The following is an 18,560-nucleotide window of genomic DNA, read 5'->3' on the forward strand; positions in this document are numbered from 1 at the left end:
ACACGCACACGTGCGTTCACAGCCGCTGTACTTATGATGCCTAAAAATTCAGAATGGCCCAAACACCCATCTTCTCTGAGACAGACAGATAAATTACGGTACATCCAATCAATGCAATTCCACACAGCAGTAAACATAACAAGACATCACGACACACGACATGGGAGGTCTCACAGACACGGGGAGCAAGAGAAGCCAGGCACGCAGGTCTACACACTGCCTGATTCCGTTTACGTGAGGTTCCAGAGGACGGGACACCAGTACCGGGAGGGGGAGGGTATGAGTCGGGGGGAGGGCGTGAGTGGGGGGGTGAAGCATCCAGGCTCCGGCTGGCTGGCAAGTTGTGTGCAAGCCCGTGTGCGTTACATCTCAATTAAAGTCTTTTTTTAAAAGAATAAACACTGACGTTGGACTTCCAAATCCTGTGCGAGGTCATGACATCTTTTCTGAACGTGTCTACGTGGGCACGTTTATGAATCTGTAACTGTATAGACTTAGATTCCCAAGGTCACCAGGTGCCCGAGGCTTCAGGGACGGCCTTTCGGGAGAAAGGGCTGCGCTTACTTCCCTGGCGTTGGGACGTTTCCTCCCGTTATCCAGGTGTCAGAGACACACTCACGTTTAAAGGAGACAAAGCATCTCTTTGAAAACACGCCTGCATCTCCGGTTTCCCGCCCCAGGACGCGGTGCCGCCGAGTCACCTGGGAAACACGGGTCCCTGGGTACCGGGTCCTGCGGTGTGCGCTTTGCCCTCACGTCCACACGGGAGGGACCCCGGGTTCTCCGGGCGGAGGTGACGGCAAGGTCACGTGAGCAGCTGGGCACAGGACCTGCGAGGACTCGGGTACTCAACCCCCGCGTGGGGCGCACGACCCTGACGTGCGGGGTGGCGTTCTGCTCCCGGGCTGGGGACCCAGGATGTGACCATGGCCCCTTCCCCAGTTACCCTCAAAGCTCCCGTGAGATCCGCTGCTCGGCCACCACCAAGGATACTTACGGGGACAACAACAAAGCCAAACGGAAAGCAGCTGCGGGGCAGGCGGGGCCCCTCTGGCTGGCGCGGAGGAGCATCCTGGCCCGGCCGCCCTGACCCTAAGGGCCCACGCCCCTCCCGAGGCTCCTCGGACCCCCAGGCCCCCGGCTTGGGCGGCAAACGTGGCTCCTTCTTGGCTGTCAGGCGAAGACTCTGCCCGTCCTGCCTGGCACCGGAACAATTAAAGGGAGCCCCTCACCACCTCTCTGGCTCCCTGCCACGGGGGCCTCCTCCCTTCTCCTGCCCCCCACCCCCCCCGCCCAGTACAGCCTCGGAGAGCAAGGAAGGGGGCGCGGACATCCCAGCCCTGCTGGACACAGCGCCCCAGGCCTGGAGCCCGGCCTCCTGGCCTGCAGCCCTGTCCCCGTCCGGGCTGCCTCCCTGCTGACCTCACTCCGTCCACACCATCCGGGGGAGCCCCCGGACCCACCTCCTGCTCCCTGACCCACGGGTGAGCCGCCCCTGCCGGGGGCGGGGGGACAGCACTCAGGCTGCACCAGGGCCGGGCTCAGGGCTTCTCCCTCCAGCTTCTCAACAACCCCACAGCGAGTGCCACCGCCTGCCCCCCTGACTCGCCCGTCCACAGTCACTGCCACCTCTGTCACCAGCCTGACCTCTCCCAGCACCCACGGCCCTGGCTTTACTGTCCAGAGAGCAGGGCAGAGATCTTCCAAAAGGCCGTCAGGCACCACCCGGGCTCCCAGCAGGTAGGGATCAGCCCCTGGCCCCCACCCCCGGCCTGCGGAGATGGTCAGAGGACCCGGCTCCCTCCTGCCTCCCGGGGCCCTGACCTGGAAGACTGCATGGGCGCCTGGGAGCGTGAAGGGTGCTTCCTCCATGTGGGCCCTGAAAGTGACCAGAGCTGCAGGACACGGGGGCAGACCCGCTCCCTAGAACCCCGCTGTCCCAAGATAAAAGCACCTTCCAAGATCATCATGAAATTGTTGTGTCCAAAATTTCCCTGGCTTTGATCTGGTTTGCATTATGCTATTTACCTGAGTTTGAAATTTACAATAAGATGAAAGAGCATGAGATTTCCTCAGAGAAGGGCCTCCTTGAGAGGTGCAGGGCCCCAGGGCCCGCGCTTGGCCCCCAGGGAAGCCCCTCCTCCCACAGAGGCCCAGGAGGGATGCCTTCCCAGCCCTGCCCTGAAAGTGTAACCATGCCAGAGTCCATCTGCTCTACAGCAGCTGGACTCCCTGAGAGGGGGCTGGACCTGCTGGGAGGGACGGGACACACAGTGTCCAGCTCTCGTGTCCTCCACCTTCAGGCTCAGCCCGGACATGGCCAGCACGGCAGACTGGGCTGCGTCCCTCCACCAGGTCGAACCCCAGGCAGGACCCCACAGCGCTAGACCACGGCGGCTGGTATACATCCTTCCAAGGGCCCAGAGCTGGACGATGGACTGGGGCTGAGGACTGCCCCAGTCTGAGCACTCATGTGACCTGTGCTGGGCACGTGTGCACGTGGACAAGGCACGGACAGGACACCTGCCTGCCTCCTCTGTGGCCGCCATGCCCAGGAAGGACGGGGGTGCCTCCACCACAGGGTCTGGAGAGCACTGTGTCCTCAGCACGGCTCTCAGAGACTTTGCCCAGGATGGTACCCACAGCCTACAGCCAGCAAGCGCCCTGGATGTGCTGCCCGGTGACATCCACCTGCTCCCGACAACCGTGATCCAGTGATGAGTGCTGGTGTCACCCCTTCCAGGAAGCCTTCCCAGGTCGCCGTGGCCTGAGTCCACAGTTTCTTCCCCTGGTGCCCCGTGCTTTTTCCATCCCCTACACATCTTGGGTCACAGTCAGGACCTTTTGTCCATCTCTCCTGGGGCCCGTGCTGAGGCCAGCAGCCTGGGCTATTCCCATTTTGCACCCAGGTCTGGGCCAGCTCAGTGCTGCTGGGGCGTCTCCAGGAGGGAACTCTGACGTCCTGCGTGGCACTGAAACCCCGGTGCCCGCAGGCTGCCGCTGACCGCTTCGGGCGAGCTCCTTCCCGCGTGTGGCCCAGGCTCCAGTCTTTAAAGGGGCGGACAACAGTGCTTCCCTCAACGGGCGTTTGTGGGAATAAAACCAGTGGTTCATTTAAAGCCTTCGGCAAGGACCTGGTGACGGCGTGAGCGCCGTGGATCTGGCCTTTAGGAACCGTTCTCAAGGCTCTGCCAGCCCCACGTCACCTGCAGCCTTGCTTCGGGGCTGCTGAAAAGCAACCAAATGTAAACTCCACCCAGAGCTGGGGCTCCAGAGCTGAGCGCCCTCTTCACCCTCCTTCCTGGAGGAGGCAGAGGAGCAGAAACCTCAGGGCGGTGGGCCTGCCCCCGGGGACCCGGACAGAGCCTGGTGTCACAGGATCTCACGCCCCCCACCCCACGACGAGGGTCTGTGATGTCCCTGCGCTACAGGAGGGGACGGGACGGAGGCAGCCTGCAGACCCCCTGCACCCTCCCCCGGGGAATGTCACGAGCGTCCCTGCCGAGGGCCGCAATCAGAGCACACAGTTCCCACCACACGCTGGGGCGCATCAGCTCCAGGTTCCTGGAGAGAATCTCCTCCGAGATGCTGCAGAGATGTTTCCTCTCTACACGCTGATTACCCTCAAACGCTGATTAAAACGTATATGACGAGCGGGGCGACGTTATCAGCTTTCTGTTCTATAGCTGTCGGTGCAGGAGCCCGGCACTTCTTCTGTTAAATTTGTTTTTGAGTACTTCATTCTTGCGGAAGCTATTGTAAATGGAATTGTTTTCTTGAGATCATTTTCGACTGTTCACTGCCATCGCGGAGCGATTCCGCGGAGTTTTGTGTACTGACCTTGCATCCTGCAACCTTGCCCAGCTCCTTTAGTACTCTCAAGTGTGTGTGTGGATTCCTTCAGATCTTCTTTGTAGAAGACCACGTCGCCTTGAATAGACAGCGTTCCTTCTTCTTTTCCCATCAGGATGAATCATTCCCTCCGGGACAGCGGCGCACAGACTGTCCAGGGCAGACTCCCTCGTCCTGCTCCTGACCTTAGGGCAAGAGCGTCCAGTCTTCCCACTGAGCTGGACGGGTGCTGCCGCTGGCTTTTCACAGACGCCCTTTGTCACGTTGAGAAGTTCCCCTTTGTTTCCACTTTGCTGAGTGTTTTTATCTTGAAAGGATGTTGGATTTTGTTAAATGCTTTTTCTGCCACTATTGACACGATCACATGACTCTGGATCTTTATTCTGTTAATACCGCATATCACAGCTCCTGATTTTCTTGCGCGGAGCCCCTCGCGCACCCTGGAGGTAAACCCCGTTTGGTCACGATGTGCAATCCTCTTCACACGCTCCTGGACTCAATTTGTTAGTATTTTGTGGGGGGGGTTTTGCATCTGTATCTATAAGGTTTGCAGTTTCCTTGTAATGTCTTTTCCTGATACATTTGGTATCAGGGTAAACCCAGCCTCATGGAGTGAGTTAAGAAGTGTTTCCTCTTTTATTTTTGTTGGAAGAGTTTGAGAAGAATCGATACTAATTCTTCTCTAAATTTGGTAGAACTCACCCGTGGAACCATCTGGTCCTGGGCTTTTCTTGCTGGGATGTTATTAGAGTATTAACTCACTGTCTTGACCTGTCACAGTCTACTCGGACTTCCCATTTCTTCTCGAGTCAGTCTGTGTGTTTCTAGGAAGGTGCCCGTTTCGTCCAAGGTACCGGGTGTGTCGGCACCCGGTGGTGCCTAGTCCTCCTCCCCGCCCTTTGTGTTCCTGTGAAGGGCAGTAAAATAAAGAGGTGGTCCTCCCTCTAGTTTCCGATTGAGTCATTTGAGCCTTTTCTCTCTCTCTTTTTCTGACCAGTCCAGTTAAAAATGAAGTTTTGATATTTTTGTTTATCTTTCAAATAATTAACTTTTGGTTTAGTTGATGTCCACTGATTTTTCTATCCTCTGTTTCTTCTATTCTCTGTTTCATTTATTTCCATTCTAATTTTTATCCTTTTCTTCCATCTACTTGGTTTGGGTTTAGCTCTCTTTTTTCAGAGTCTTAAGGTGGATATCTTTTTTTCATATAAGTTACATACAGGCAAGGTTAAATAACTGACTTTTTAATAACGGCTGTATATAGCAGTCAGCTCACAACATTTCTGAAAATTTAACACATGACGCTCGAAAGTCACTGCAAGGCCGGCTCGGCACACCACGGAGGCGGGTCTAGCAGACTCCAGAGAGCACGGGATGCAGGTATAGGAAGCACCGGGTGTGCAGGCCAGGCAGCACTGCACCCTCACTCACACCCAGCTCCTCGGTCCCTCTCAGCAGCCCCGCCCTCTCCTCCAGCCCCTAAAGGCCTCACGTTTGCGTCCCTTGTGCTTCTGAGCCTCGAAGCCACATCCCGGCCTCCCTGCCCCCTCACGGGACCAGGGGTGGGGGTCGCGGACCGTGCTGCCGGGGCCACAGCCCGCACTGTTCCTCAGGCAGCCGGGCCAGAGCGACACGGAGGGGCCGCCCAGGCTCTGCTGCATCTAACGCAAAGCAGACTTGGACTTGAATGCGCTCTGGAAGTTTGTCTCCCCGTTATGTAATGTTTGCCATATCTTATAACAAAAGACGCCGGCCCTGCCATCAGGGTTTAAGTAACGGTTGGTCTACACTCGCCTCCCCGGCAGACCTTCTCCAACCTGAGTTCCAAGCCAACCAGGCAGCAGAACAGCCAAGGTCCTAACCCCCACCCGCGCCTCACCACGCAGGGAGCATCGGCGGTGCTGGCCCCCCATCCCCCTCGCCTTGGGGAAGGCACCCCCCCGCCACCTTCGCAGTTCACCCTCCTCATCAGCTCTGTGCACATGGGTTGGGGGGGGTAGGGGCTTTGCTGTGATTCACACACCTTACAGTTCACGACTTAAAAGCACATCATTCTGTGGTTTCAGCCTGTCCAGGGCCATGTGCCCATCCCGTCAGTTTTAGGGCCTCTCCATCCCCCCAAAAGAGCCCCGTTCCCTCACCTATCACCCCCAGCCCCCGGCAACCTCTCATCTGCTCTCTGTCTCTTTGGACCTGCCTATTCTGGAAATTCCACACAAATGGAATCTCAAACCAAGTGCCCTCTGGACCGGCTTCTTCCCCGAGCATCACGTTTCCAGGTTTATCCTCATTGTTTTTTACGGCTCAAAATGTTCCATCATGTGGACACACTACGTTCAAGTTTATCCGTTGGTACACGGATGGACGTCTGGGCTGTTTCCACCTTTTGTTCCTTACGGCAGGTGCTGCTGTGAACGTGTGGACACGTTTTTGAGTTGCCAGCTACCAACTGTCACTCGCCATCTCCCTCTACAAGGACTACATCCTGTGCTGCTGCAGCTGCTGACCTTCCACACCCCCCGAAAGGAGGCCCTCTGTGCTCTGGGAAAATGGGCAGAACAGGCCTTCAGGTAGTTGCATACTTTCAGGAGGCGGTTTTATGAGTCCAGTTCTCACATCTCCTCATGTCTAGAGAAGCACTAAAATCCTTTATGGTGACATCTGCTCCTCGTGACCAGCAGAACCGTCTGCAAAAAATATATGCTCAGGAGCTTCCCTGGGGGCGCAGTGGTTCAGAATCCGCCTGCCAACGCAGGGGACACGTCATCCCTGGTCCAGGAAGATCCCACATGTTGCGGAGCAAATATGTCCGTGTGCCACAACTACTGAGCTTCCGCTCTAGAGCCCTCGAGCCACAACTACTGAAGCCCACGCACCTAGAGCCCACGCACCTAGAGCCCGTGCTCCACAAGAGAAGCCACGGCAACGAGAAGCCAGCACACCACAACCAAGAGTAGCCCCCTCTTGCTGCAACTACAGAAAGCCTGCTCGCAGCAACAAAGACCCAATACAGCCAATAAACTAATTAATTTATAAAACAGTAAAAAAAAAAAAAAATGTGTCTGACTGCATGTACTCCCCCCTCACCAAGATCACATCTATACTGACCTCCCCCCTCCCCGCCTCTCTGGGGCAGTTTCCCAGAGCTATCCGAAATGCTGTCTCCCGGGCTATGGTCCTCATTTTGCCCCAAATAAAACTGAATTAGCAATTCTCATGCTGTTCAATTTTTTTCAGTCGACAGAGTGGTGTATGTTTTCATTTCTCCTGGGGAATACCCGGGATCCCACTAGGAGTAGAACTGTCAGGTCATGGGATAATTCTTGTTCAATCCAGACCATTTGCCCCGAACAGCTGCTCCCTTTTACGTGCCCGCCAGCAGTGCAGCAGGGCTCCGATCTTCCCACATCCTCGGCGACCCTTGCTATCATCTGACTTTTTGATTCTAGCCACTCTGTGGGGTGGGGAGCAGTATCTTACTGGGGGCTTGATTTGCGTTTTCCTGCTGACTCACAGGAGCTGGCATCTTTTCGTGTGCTAGTTGGCTATTCACATCTATCTTCTTTGAAGAAATGTCTACTCAGATCCTTTGACAATTTTAAAATTGTGTTAACTGTCTTCTCATTTTTGCGTTGTAGGAGCTCTTTATATATCCTAGATAAAAGTCCTTTAGCACATCCACAATGTGCAAATATTTTCTCCCATCCTGCGGGCTGTCTGTTCACTTTCTTGATGGCGTCCTCTGAAGCACCAATGTTTTTCATTTTGATGAAGTCCCATTTATCTATTTTTCCCTTGTTGCTTGTGCTTTTGCTATCATATGTAAGAATCCTTTGCCAAATCCAAGGTCATACAGAGTTACCCCTGTTTTCTGCTACACGTGCTAACATTTTAGCCCTTAACATTTAGGACTCTGATCCATGTTGAGATTGTTTGCATATATGGTGTGAGGTAGGGATCCAGCTTCATTCTTTTGCGTGTGGAAATCCAGATGTCCCAGTGCCACTTGTTGAAAAGACTATTCTTTCCCCACTGATTGGTCTTGGTGCCTTTGTTGAAAAGCAGCTGATGTGATGCAAGGGTTTATTGCTGGACCCTCAGCTCTCTGCATCTCCTAATGAGGAGCCTCTTCTGAGTCTTCACTTCCTCCCTGGTGGGGACCCAGCCTCATCCTGAACCGCAGCAGCCATCTGCACACAGACCCCACGCAAACACACATCCCCGCTCCACACTTCCTGGGCAGAGTCCCTCACGGCCACGTCTGGAACACGCATGCCTCACACATGGCTGGGAGGAAAGTACACGGGGGACAAGTGGTCCCCAAGGTGGGTGCAGCAGTTGAGAGAGGGCCTCTGAGCATCATACCTCCTCCCACTCTGAGGAGAGTGTGATGACGTCCAGGCGTTACCCTGATCTGCGGATGCACAGACAGGCACAGCTGGGGAGCATGCACAAGGCCTGGGGCTCTGGCTTTCCATGCCACCCCACACCAGGCTCCCCTGGAAGGAAGACACATGATGAGATCTGATGCTAACGCTCAGGCCTGGATGCATTTGTTCCCTGCTCGGGAGCATGAGGGCACGCTGCCTGGAAGACAGGCGGGCTCCCGGCAGGGGCCAGTGGTCCGTGGCATCAGCCAGGGGTCCCTGCAGGGCCTTCAGGGAGCCTGGCAGGCCACGTGCGGAGGGGACCCTCTCTGGGCTGTGCCAGCCTAGGCCACAACCTCCTCCCCAGGGCCGCACTGGCCCTCACAACTGGCCTGTGCAGAGCTCGGACACTGGCCTGCCCACCACCCCCCGAAGGCTCCCCAGGACCCTGCTGGGTCTGGCCTGAGACTCTTGCCCTCCCCCCTGCCCCCCACGTCTGGGGCGGTGCTGCTTCAGAAACAACCTTCTCCTCGCCCCGCCGCTTGCGCCTGGCCCCTGGGCACCACGCTGCTTTCTCTACTTTGATTTCTTTCAAAAGAGTTTCAGGGGAATTCAGCTTATGGGAGGAAGACGCTCCCTTTATAAAGCGAGAGGCCACTTTGGAGGAGTGAGAGCTGCTCGTGGATGACCTGCTGCATGCTGGGTGGGGTGCAGCTTGGGGACCTGATTTCAGTCCTCCTCGGGGGCGCTGTGGGGCATCAGGACCTCGCACGTTTCCGCTGATGGAGAGCGACTGTCAGAGCCTTCCAAAGCAGCAGTGCCAGCAGAGGAGGCTTTGAACTGAGGTGTCCACGAGCAGGGGCAGCCCCGAGGGGAGGTACCATTCTGTATTTGCGTGTGAGGATGCAGAGCCATGCAGAGATGGTGGGGTTTGTTTGAGAACCTCTTTCCCTGATGGTTCCATGAGCTGGAACAAACCCAGGCAGGTGCACCAGGTCACCTGAATCCAGGCTGAGGGTGGGGTACGGTCCAACCAGAAATGCTTGAGGCTCAGAAACATGGCCAGGAGTTCCCCTCTCACCACCACCTCCCTCCTTTTACAAAGAGATACTTTCTTGGGGAGCTCCTATTCATCCTTCAGTACCCTGCTCAAATGCTCCCTTGGAGATGCAGCTCTGCCAAGGTCCTAGGCAGGAAGTGACAGCTGTACTCTGGGGTCGCACAGCTCCTGCTCCACAGTCTGGAGCCCAGTGCCCCCAGCACTGCATGTTCTAGGTACTAGGTACCCTGAGGGTCAATCTCCCCTTCCAGCTCTCCTCCCCTCAGGAGTGCACACACCCGATTTGAATGAATGAAAGGTGAGTGGGTGAATGGATGAGCAATAAGTTAATAAATAAATGAGTAAACGTGAAAGACACAGCTGGGCTCTAGTATTTCAAGGCCCCGTATTTACCGCACATGACAGGGTCAGGACAAACTACCCCGATCGAAGCCCCGTTCACAGCAATGAATTCCAAGCAGCCCCACGCAGCCCAAGTCTTCTCTTTAGCAGACACAGTCCACATGCAAGGGAACTTATCATGCACACAGAGCAAGAAAATAGAGAAGCAAAAATTAAATTACATGGCAGCCTGGAAATGCCCACTGTGCAAAAAATGCCAGCGAACTGATGTGTGTGTCTTGCCTTGAAAAGGGCCGGGCTTTAATTTGGGTCTCTGGAATGGGCTCCTGAGGCGCGGGGAGGGGAGGCTCGCGGGAGAGGGGTGAGGACGCGGTTTCAGATGAGCAGACCCGGATTCAATTAGTAATTAGTTCCAACCCGACTCCCCCGCAGGCTCGGGAGCTAATGAGCAGCGGGGAGGCGAGCGGCCTGCACCCCCCTCCCTGCGGGAGAGTCCATCCACGTCAGGCTGGAAGGTGCTCCAGCCGCGTCCAGTCACAGGAGCTGCGGACAGGGATGTGGGGACTTAGCCCCGCTCACTGGGGTCGGGACGGTCCACCTGGGACCCACTGGGCAGATGGATTCCAGGGTCAGCGCAGAGGCCTTGGAGTGGCCGGGCCTCTGCTCTCTGTAAAGACCATCTGTGCTCGTTTCTGGAGGTGGTCCCCAGAGGCAGGGATGTGACACAGCATGTGGGGACATCTGGCTGTCCAGTCACACCCGGGCCACGGGACGCCGGTGGCAGATGCTCTTAACAAGGACAGACCTCAGCTTCTCGGAAACAAGACCGGCCCCGGCACAGGGGCCTTCCCGCCCCGGGTCCTCAACAGGCACCAGCGGCCTCCGCACCCTCCGCCTGCTCCAGCCCCCGACACGGCAGGGCCTTCCCCACCATCTCCCGGAACCCTGACACCCCTAGAGAGCCCTCCCGGGCTGGCGGTACCAGGAGGGGGGTGCTGGCTGCGGGGCCTGAGGGGGGCAAGGCGGGCCCTGGGGGTGGGCGGGTGGTCCCAGAGCCCCGTGCGCCTCCAAGGTGCTTCTGGGCACCGCAGGCTCTGTGGGCGAGGTGCCTGCAGCCAGCTCAGCCCCAAAGGTGCACAGGACGTTGGGGCCTGGAGAGGGGCGGGCTGGGCCTGCCCCCTCTGGCCCCGTCCCCACTCCTTCCCTGTCCTGCTGGAGGCCCAGTGGGGCCAGAGCCCCAGGCCCCAGGCACTTGCCCCGGCCAGGTCCCTGCACAGTCCTGGACAGGCTCCCTGGTGACACTGACCAGGGCCCCGGAAACAGTCAGCCCCGTTCCCAAGGGGGCCCTTCCTTAGGTGCCGCTCTCCCTTTGGGGGCTGCACTGGGACCCGCCCGACGGATGGAAGGCCCCCCCTTTGGGGATGAGGCGTCCTCACTCCCCATGCGGCCCTGACCCCGCTGCTGGCGACTCTCCCGGGGTGGCCAGGAGGTCACGAGGTCCCAGCCTGCGCACAGCACGCCTGCCACCCCTCCCGTGCCCTTCAGCGCCTGTGACCCGCAGCAGGCACAGGGCTTCTCCCCGCATCCCAGGTCAGAGCAGAGCGGAGGCAGCAGGCTGGGCCCAGGGGGCTGGGGCCCCAGAGCCTGTGCAGAGGCTGTAGGCGAGGGGGGGCCCGACCAGAAGAGCCAGGGTCTGAGTCCAGCTCTGGGAGACCCTGTGCCTCCCTGCCGCCCCCACGGGACAGACCGGCTGACCCCCCACACCCTCCACCTCGACTGCAGTGACTGCGTGTCCCCCGGCCCCCCGTACCCCCTCCGTGGGCTCGCCCACCCCGAGGAAGCTCGACCACACAGGCAGCTGCTGGCCAGGCCCACAGGAGCCCCCAGGCCGCCCAGAGGAGGGGTGTTGCCCCCCTGCTCTAGCCCCAGGGCTGGGCAGGGCTCTGGCCCGGCTCTGACGCCCCGTGCCCACCCGTGCCCTCCCACGCGCGCCCGCTGGACCCACCCCAGCTGGCGTTGCCACCAGACCCCTGCTGGCCCTGCTGCCTCAGCCCAGGGGTGCCCAGGTCTCCTGCTGGTCAGCGCCCAGCCCCCGACACGGCACCCGCGGCGTCTCCTGCACCAGGGGACGCGCCCACGTCGGTGCCCTGACCGGAGGCTGCGAGCTCCTCTCCTCTGTGTAGAGATGGCTGGTGACTCTGTTTCTGAAGGTGGTCCCCAAGGCACCGCCTCCCGTGAGGCGCCCGACTAAACTCAGCGAGAATGTTAACAGGACGTGCCTCATCCCCAAGGCGGCCCAGCCCCCGGTGGAGCCACTAGCCCACTCTGCGGGCGCATCGGCTGTCCTGGGAGCCTGTGGCGGCCCTGCTGCAGTCGCCAAGCCTGGGGCACCTGACCCCTGACACCTGCCGGACCCAAGGGCAAGGAGCCCCGCGGGCACCTTGGACAGAAAGCGCACGGACACCCGGACTGTCTTGCCGGCGGCACCAACTCCACCCCTTCTGCCTGTAGCAACCGCGACTGGCCAAGAGATGCTCTCAGGCCACGTGGGGACCCGGCTCCCCGCCAGCCCACAGCGCAGCAGGCACCGGGGGCCCCGTCCAGCCCGAGGCCTGGCCCAGAGAGCAGGGGGCCTCGGCGGAGTGTCCTGGGGGCCATGGGTGACAGGTGGGCAGGTGGATCCCGGGCACGCAGCCCCCAGGCCCCTGAGGGCTGCCCGGGCCTCTTACCGTCCACGCAGGCGGGCCGGGCTCTGGTGGTGCCCGCGATCTGTCCCTTCCTGCATGCGCAGCGAGCCGTCTGCCGGGCGATTGTCCTCCGCGGCTGGCTGCTGTCACGGTCCAGGGTCACGATCTCACAGGTGCCGGCGGCCAGCTGACCTGCAAGAGAGGTGCAGACGAGGCTGAGCAGACGTGCCTGTGGACCCGCCGCCGGCCGTCCCGCGTGCCCACCCCGCGCCCGCCCTGCAGAGGGACCCCGGCGGCTCAGGGACGGAGGCTGTTCCCAGAGGGACATCTGAACCGCCCCAAATGATGTCGTCAGACCCGCCCTATAAACGCTGACGCGCTGGCTCAGGCCAGCAACCTCCACCGTTGTGCAGCGTGGCTTTGCTGGCCCTGCCTGGACGACAGGAAATTAAACGTGGCTCTGTCTCAGTCACGCCCAGAAATGAAGCGCTGGGTCACGGGGAAGGGCCCCCAGTCACGAGCCAGGACCTGGGCTGCACAGAGCTCGGCGATGGGAGGCCAGGCTGGCCTGGAGTGGCCTCGGTCCCTGCCTGGACCGGCCCAGCCTGCAGAGAAGGACACGTTTCATTGGCAGGTGACGACCCCATGGGTTTCACTTCCTTCCATCAGACTCCTAAATCCAGGGAAGGCGCCCATCGCTCCGAGGAGGGACACGTCTGCCCGTGAACCACGATGCTCTGAAGAGTAACACTGGCCAGGGAGGCAGCGTGGCACTGGACGGAGGCCCCGCCGAGGCTGCAGGTCCTCCCCAGGCCCGGCTGGTGCCCCCAGGTCATCCCCGCACTGGGAGCCCAGGAGCTCTTGGTGACCCTGGCGGCCTCTCGGCGGGCCAGACCCTGCCTGGCCACGCAGCCGCAGCTTCCACCTGGGCGTCCCCTCACCCACTGCCTCACTTTCCTTCCCTCAGCAAATAATAAGCACCTACTGTATGCCACCCTCCGCACTGGGCCCGGGGACCAGAGTGGGAGAAAGCAGACGGCACTCGGCCCCGAGGGTCCCTCCCAGCTTGGGGACACGGCCCGGGACAGACCCCAGTCCACCCCCATGGGGGGTTGGCAGGGAGACAGGACGCGGGTGCAGGCTGCAGCTCAGAAAGAGGTGACACCCAGGAGAGGGTCCCCACATTCAGGGGAAGGCGGGGCAGTGTCCACCCTGCAGAGGAAAAGCTGGCAGCTCCCTGGAGCTCCCGAGCAGCCATTTCTTCAGCCCTGGGTGTCCTTCCTCATACACTGCTGTCGCCTCTGGCCCCCTCCTCCAGGCAGCCCCCAGGACTGCCCTGCCTTTTTGTCACTGATGTCACTTCCAGGTCCCCAGCCTGGCCTCGGGCCGGCTCCAGGGCAGGCATCAGGCAGGCCGGCAGGACAAAGCGCATGGAGTAGCCACCAGCTGTCAGCCCAGGGCTGCCTAGGCCACTTTGATCTGGGAGAAGACGAGTCTGGGTGTGACTGGACCCAAGAGGCACGGGGTGTCTGCAGCGGGTGCCAGACACACCTGGCCGAAGAGCGGAGGGAGCCGTGCACGGTGACCCCAGGCCAGCTGCCCAGAGGCCGTCGTGCACAGTGCAAGGGGGACCCACAGAGGTGCAGGAGGAAGGATGCGGGGCAGCTGGTGGGGAGGGTGCTGGGTGCCTCCTCCCCCAGCCACCAGGACCCCCCTCACTGGGCAGAGCCTGTTCCATGGCCAACACCCCAGGGCCTCCTCCCTGAAGGCTTTGGCTGCCATTTGAATGTGCACTAGCTAATTACCCGCAAAATTACACACTGCACTAAGAACCAAGTGGAAGTAAACAAACAGACCCATAAATAAATAAGTAGATAAACACAAGCTCAGAGGCCAGAGTGCTGTGGATAACGAGGTGTGCATCTCTGGTGACAACAGTGGTTAGAGCCTCGAAGACGTGATTACGGCCAACCACGCATCGGAGCGTGTCCAGGAGCTCACAGCAAAGCCGATGAGATGCACAGGCTGGTTCAGCACTGCGATGCGCGGTCCAGAAGCTCTGTGGGCTCCATCCCGGCTGTTCTTTTAAGCTCTGTGTGTTGCCGTGGGGCTGCTCTGGTGCCCCCTGACCTCACCACCACCCACCCTGAGTCCAGACACTGCTGGCAGACGTCATCGGCCGGCAGAGGCCCGTCTCCCGGGGACCTGAGCCCTGGTCGTAACTAACAAAGCAACCGACCAGCCACACACCTCCCCACCTAAGCCATTAACTGGCCAGCGTTTGGGCCTCTGCGTCCCAGCTGTGGGAAACCCTGCCCCAGGCACATCACGCCTCCGGAGCCTGGACCCTCGTGTGCAAGCGGGTGGCCAGGCAGAGGCCCTGCTGGGGAACTGAGGGTTTCTACGTCCAGGGCGCCCCTCCCTGGGCAGCTGTCAGCCTCACGCCATCCTCCCCCCAAGTGCCACGATTCTGGACCACACCCCGTGGACCAGTGGCTCTGAGGTAGGAAGGACAAGGTCGCCAAGGGCCCCGATTCCCCTGCACGTGCACCCACACGAAGATGTGGCTGAGAGCTGGCGCCCTGCACAGCAGGCAGTGTCTGGGCACCGCCATAAGGGTGATCATAGACCGGGGGCCTCAACCCAGGACTTTCAGCTGAGTCTGGAGGCTGCAGGTCTGAAATCAAGGTGCTGGCAGGGCCAGTTCCCTCAGGCTGGCCGTGGCAGCGGGACCTTCCTGCCTCTCGCGGGTCCTGGTGGCTGTTTCTCCCCTGCAGCCACACCAGTCCCATCGTCATGGGCCTCCGGGCGTCTCTCCTCTTCTCACAAGGTCCCTGGTCACTTTGATTAGGGTCCACTGAATGACCTCATCTTAACTTGACCACAGGGCAAAGACCCTGTTTCCAAGTAAGGCCACCTTCACAGGGACCGGGGTGAGGAGCTGAACGTGTCTTTTGGGGACACCATCAACCTAGGAAAGGAAGAAACCAGCCTCTGTCTGAGAGCGTGGAAAGCCTGACGGGGAAAGAGTGGCACCGGGGTCCACGCGCACACCCTGCACGGCTCCGTGTGCCTTCAGGAGGCCACGGGTCCCGGTTTATGAGTTTATTACCAGCTCACAGCTGGGGCGCCCAGCCCGGCCTCTCTGTCCCTCCACACCCTGTTCCCTCGGCTGCCCTGGCCGCCCCTTCTTGGTTCTTCAGCCCGTATGTTCACCCCTCCATTCCGCGTTTGGGGCCAGCTTTCTACAGACTCGGACCTCCTCCCCGGCCTTCACCCCAGGGCCCTCACGTGGCCCTCGCCCCACGCTGTGGCCATCCTCCCGGGCTGCGCCGGGTCTCGCGTGTTGTCTCCGATCCCTGGAGGAGCCCAGGGACCGACGCTCCCGCCCCCGCCTCCTGAGCCCCCGGCTCCACCAGCAAACAACAGTTCCTGGGGGGCCCCCTCGGGCAGGCCCAGGGCTCCTGGGAGCGGGCAGCCCGGGTGAAGGGCCGGGGCCAGGGCTAGGGTGGCAGCGGCTCAGCACACGGGCCAGGAGAGAGGCACAGAACAGCCGGAGGCGCTCAGGGCTCAGGAGAGGCGGCGTCGGAGAAGCTGGTGGCTGTTCCCTCAGGCCACACGGCTGAACACGCGGTTCAGGTACCAGATGGGTGGTCCCCTTACACTGCCAGGATGCTCGGTGTTGAGGAGCAGACTCAGGTGGTCTGAGCAGCGTATGGGACCCCGCCCGGCCCAGGTGGTACCTGGTTGCCAACAGTACTTAGAACTCGACCACCTGCTCTGAGCTTCCCGTGGGCTCCGCGGAGCCCTCCTCCCAGGCGCTGCCCCCCTGGCCGCCCAGACCTGACTGCAGCTCCCGGGCCCAGCCAGCTGCCCTGGAACCCACAGCACCTCATTCGACCTGCGTCCCAGTCTGGGGCAGGGTGGGGACGGGGGTCGGGGGGAGGACAGGCAGCGGTCCCGGGCCTGGAGGACCATACTGGTCACCTCCACCCAGGGCTGAGGTCCCAGACACCTCCTGGGGCACTCTGGGGGTCTTCTCACGCCAGCTCCTGGCAGGCGCCCGGCCTGCACTTAGAAACCTCTCTGTTCCACTCAGACTTCTGGTCTGCTGTGAAAATGTCACTGCCTCATGGTTCAGCCCCCGTGTCCTCTGACCAGGCTTTGTGACGACGGGTATCTCGGTCACGGGGCCTGACCCGTCCACCTGGGCTGAAGGCTGGCCGGGACCCCTGGGAGCCAACTGCCCGGACTGCCAGGCCTGGGCGACCGGAGCGACCCTGCCCAGGTCCCGCCAGGCCCGCCTTCACCCCCGCTCCTGAAGCTCAGGGCGACAGGGCCGGCCCACCTCACCCCCAGCAGGTGCTGCCACTCACAGCCGGGGCGGCGAGGCCACCAGGGACCCAAGGGTGCGGACGGCTCTGCAGGTACAGCTGGGAGCACACACGGGACACGGGCCGGGGAGGAGCGGGGAGGCCTGCGGTGGGCCAGGCACGCCCTCCCTCCGGGCCAGGCCTCCCACACCTCCCGGTGGGTCGTGGGGGAGGGGAGGCAGCCAGGAAGCCTCTAGAGACTCGGCCCCCCCTTCCCTCCCCCTCCCTCCTCCTCTCGTCTCATCCCTGCTCTCTCTTGTGTCACACACACAGACACACACGGACACGCACCCAGACACACACGGATACGCGCCCAGACACACACAGGTACACACCCAGACGCATACGGATATGCACCCAGACACACACGGACACGCACCCAGACACACACGGATATGCACCCAGACACTCACGGATACGCACCCAGACACGCACGGATACGCACTCAGACATACACGGATACGCACGCAGACACGCACGGAAACACACCCAGACACACGGATACGCACCCAGACACATGGATACACATGCAGATACACACGGATATGCACACAGACACACATGGATACGCACCCAGACACGCATGGATACGCGTCCAGACACGCACAGATACGCGTCCAGACACGCACAGATATGCACGCAGACACACACGGAAACGCACCCAGACACACGGATACGCACCCAGACACAGGGATACACACGCAGATACACACGGATATGCACGCAGACACACGGATACGCATGCAGACACGCACGGATACTCACCCAGACACGCATGGATACGCACGCAGACATGCACGGATACGCACGCAGACACACACGGGTACACACCCAGACACACGGATATGCACCCAGACACGCACGGATACATACCCAGACACGCACGGATATGCACGCAGACACACACCTGACTACAGAGGTACACGCCCCTCCAGGCTCCGAGAGAGCCCTTTCAGTGTGTGTGGGGTGGGGGGGATGGGGGGCCTTGCCTCCAGCTAGAGTGACAGGGAGCCTCTGGGCACTGAGGCCAGTGTCCCTCACGGTGTGTGGCCGGGCTGACCTTCCCATGCACGTGGAGATGCTGCCGTGTCCCCTTTCCCAGATGGAGACCGGGGCTCAGGAGAAGGCAGCGCCGGGGTCCACTGCTCCCGGCCAAGGTGCCGGGCTGGGGCAGAGCAGGGCCGTCCCGCTGTCTGGACGCGGCCGTGAATCCAGCCGGCCTGGGCCCCACCGGGAGGAGGCGAGGCCCGAGGCCTGGGGCTCCCTCGGTCCCCCCGGGGCCCTAGGCAGATCCAGGACGGGCACGAGGGGGCGCCTGGGCCCAGATCCCACAGCCGAGCTCAACACCCACCTCCACCTGACTCTGTGCTTCACAAGGTTCCCATCCATCCGTCCACCCCGAGACATGCCCGGCAATTTCTCCGGGTGGTGGGTGGGATTATAATTCTTTTTGTCTTCCCCCATGTATTTTTTTTAACAAGGAACTTGCATTACTTTTAAACCCAGAAGGAAAAAAAAACTGTTGTTTCAAAAATAAAACAAGCAAGCAGTAACAATTCCTTCCCAACACCTACTCTCACGGCGCGCGCAGCCCACACCCGAGCACATCTGCCTCCGCAGGGGGGACACCGGCCGGGCCTCCCTGCGGCCGCCCCCAGCGCGGCCTGGCCCAGTGCAGGGCCCAGGGAGGAGAGTGCCCGTGTGTGTGCACACACGTGTGCCCGGGGGCGCGAGGGGTGATGGGCAGCTGCCGTGAAGACGAAGGGAACAAAACTCCAGGGGGGTTTTCTTAGGAGAAAGGCGGCAGCACCATCCTTTAACAACAACAAGAGGCCTGAGAGAGAAACGTGAAAAAGAAAGAAGCGGCCACTTTCTCACC

The 18,560-nt window shown here is 60.5% G+C and overlaps 1 protein-coding gene across 1 annotated transcript in view; it reads right to left on the reverse strand.

The window, feature by feature from the left end:
• Positions 1-18,560, reverse strand: part of TAFA5 (TAFA chemokine like family member 5) — a 191,625-nt gene that overhangs the window by 54,692 nt on the left and 118,373 nt on the right. Inside the window, exon 2 of the mRNA XM_057742878.1 lies at positions 12,351-12,500. Within this exon, the coding sequence (XP_057598861.1) occupies positions 12,351-12,500 (150 nt within the window). The remainder of the gene's footprint in view (positions 1-12,350; positions 12,501-18,560) is intronic.

This window comes from Hippopotamus amphibius, chromosome 7 (genome assembly GCF_030028045.1).
Source record: "Hippopotamus amphibius kiboko isolate mHipAmp2 chromosome 7, mHipAmp2.hap2, whole genome shotgun sequence".
In the NCBI taxonomy this organism is placed as follows: Eukaryota; Metazoa; Chordata; class Mammalia; order Artiodactyla; family Hippopotamidae; genus Hippopotamus; species Hippopotamus amphibius.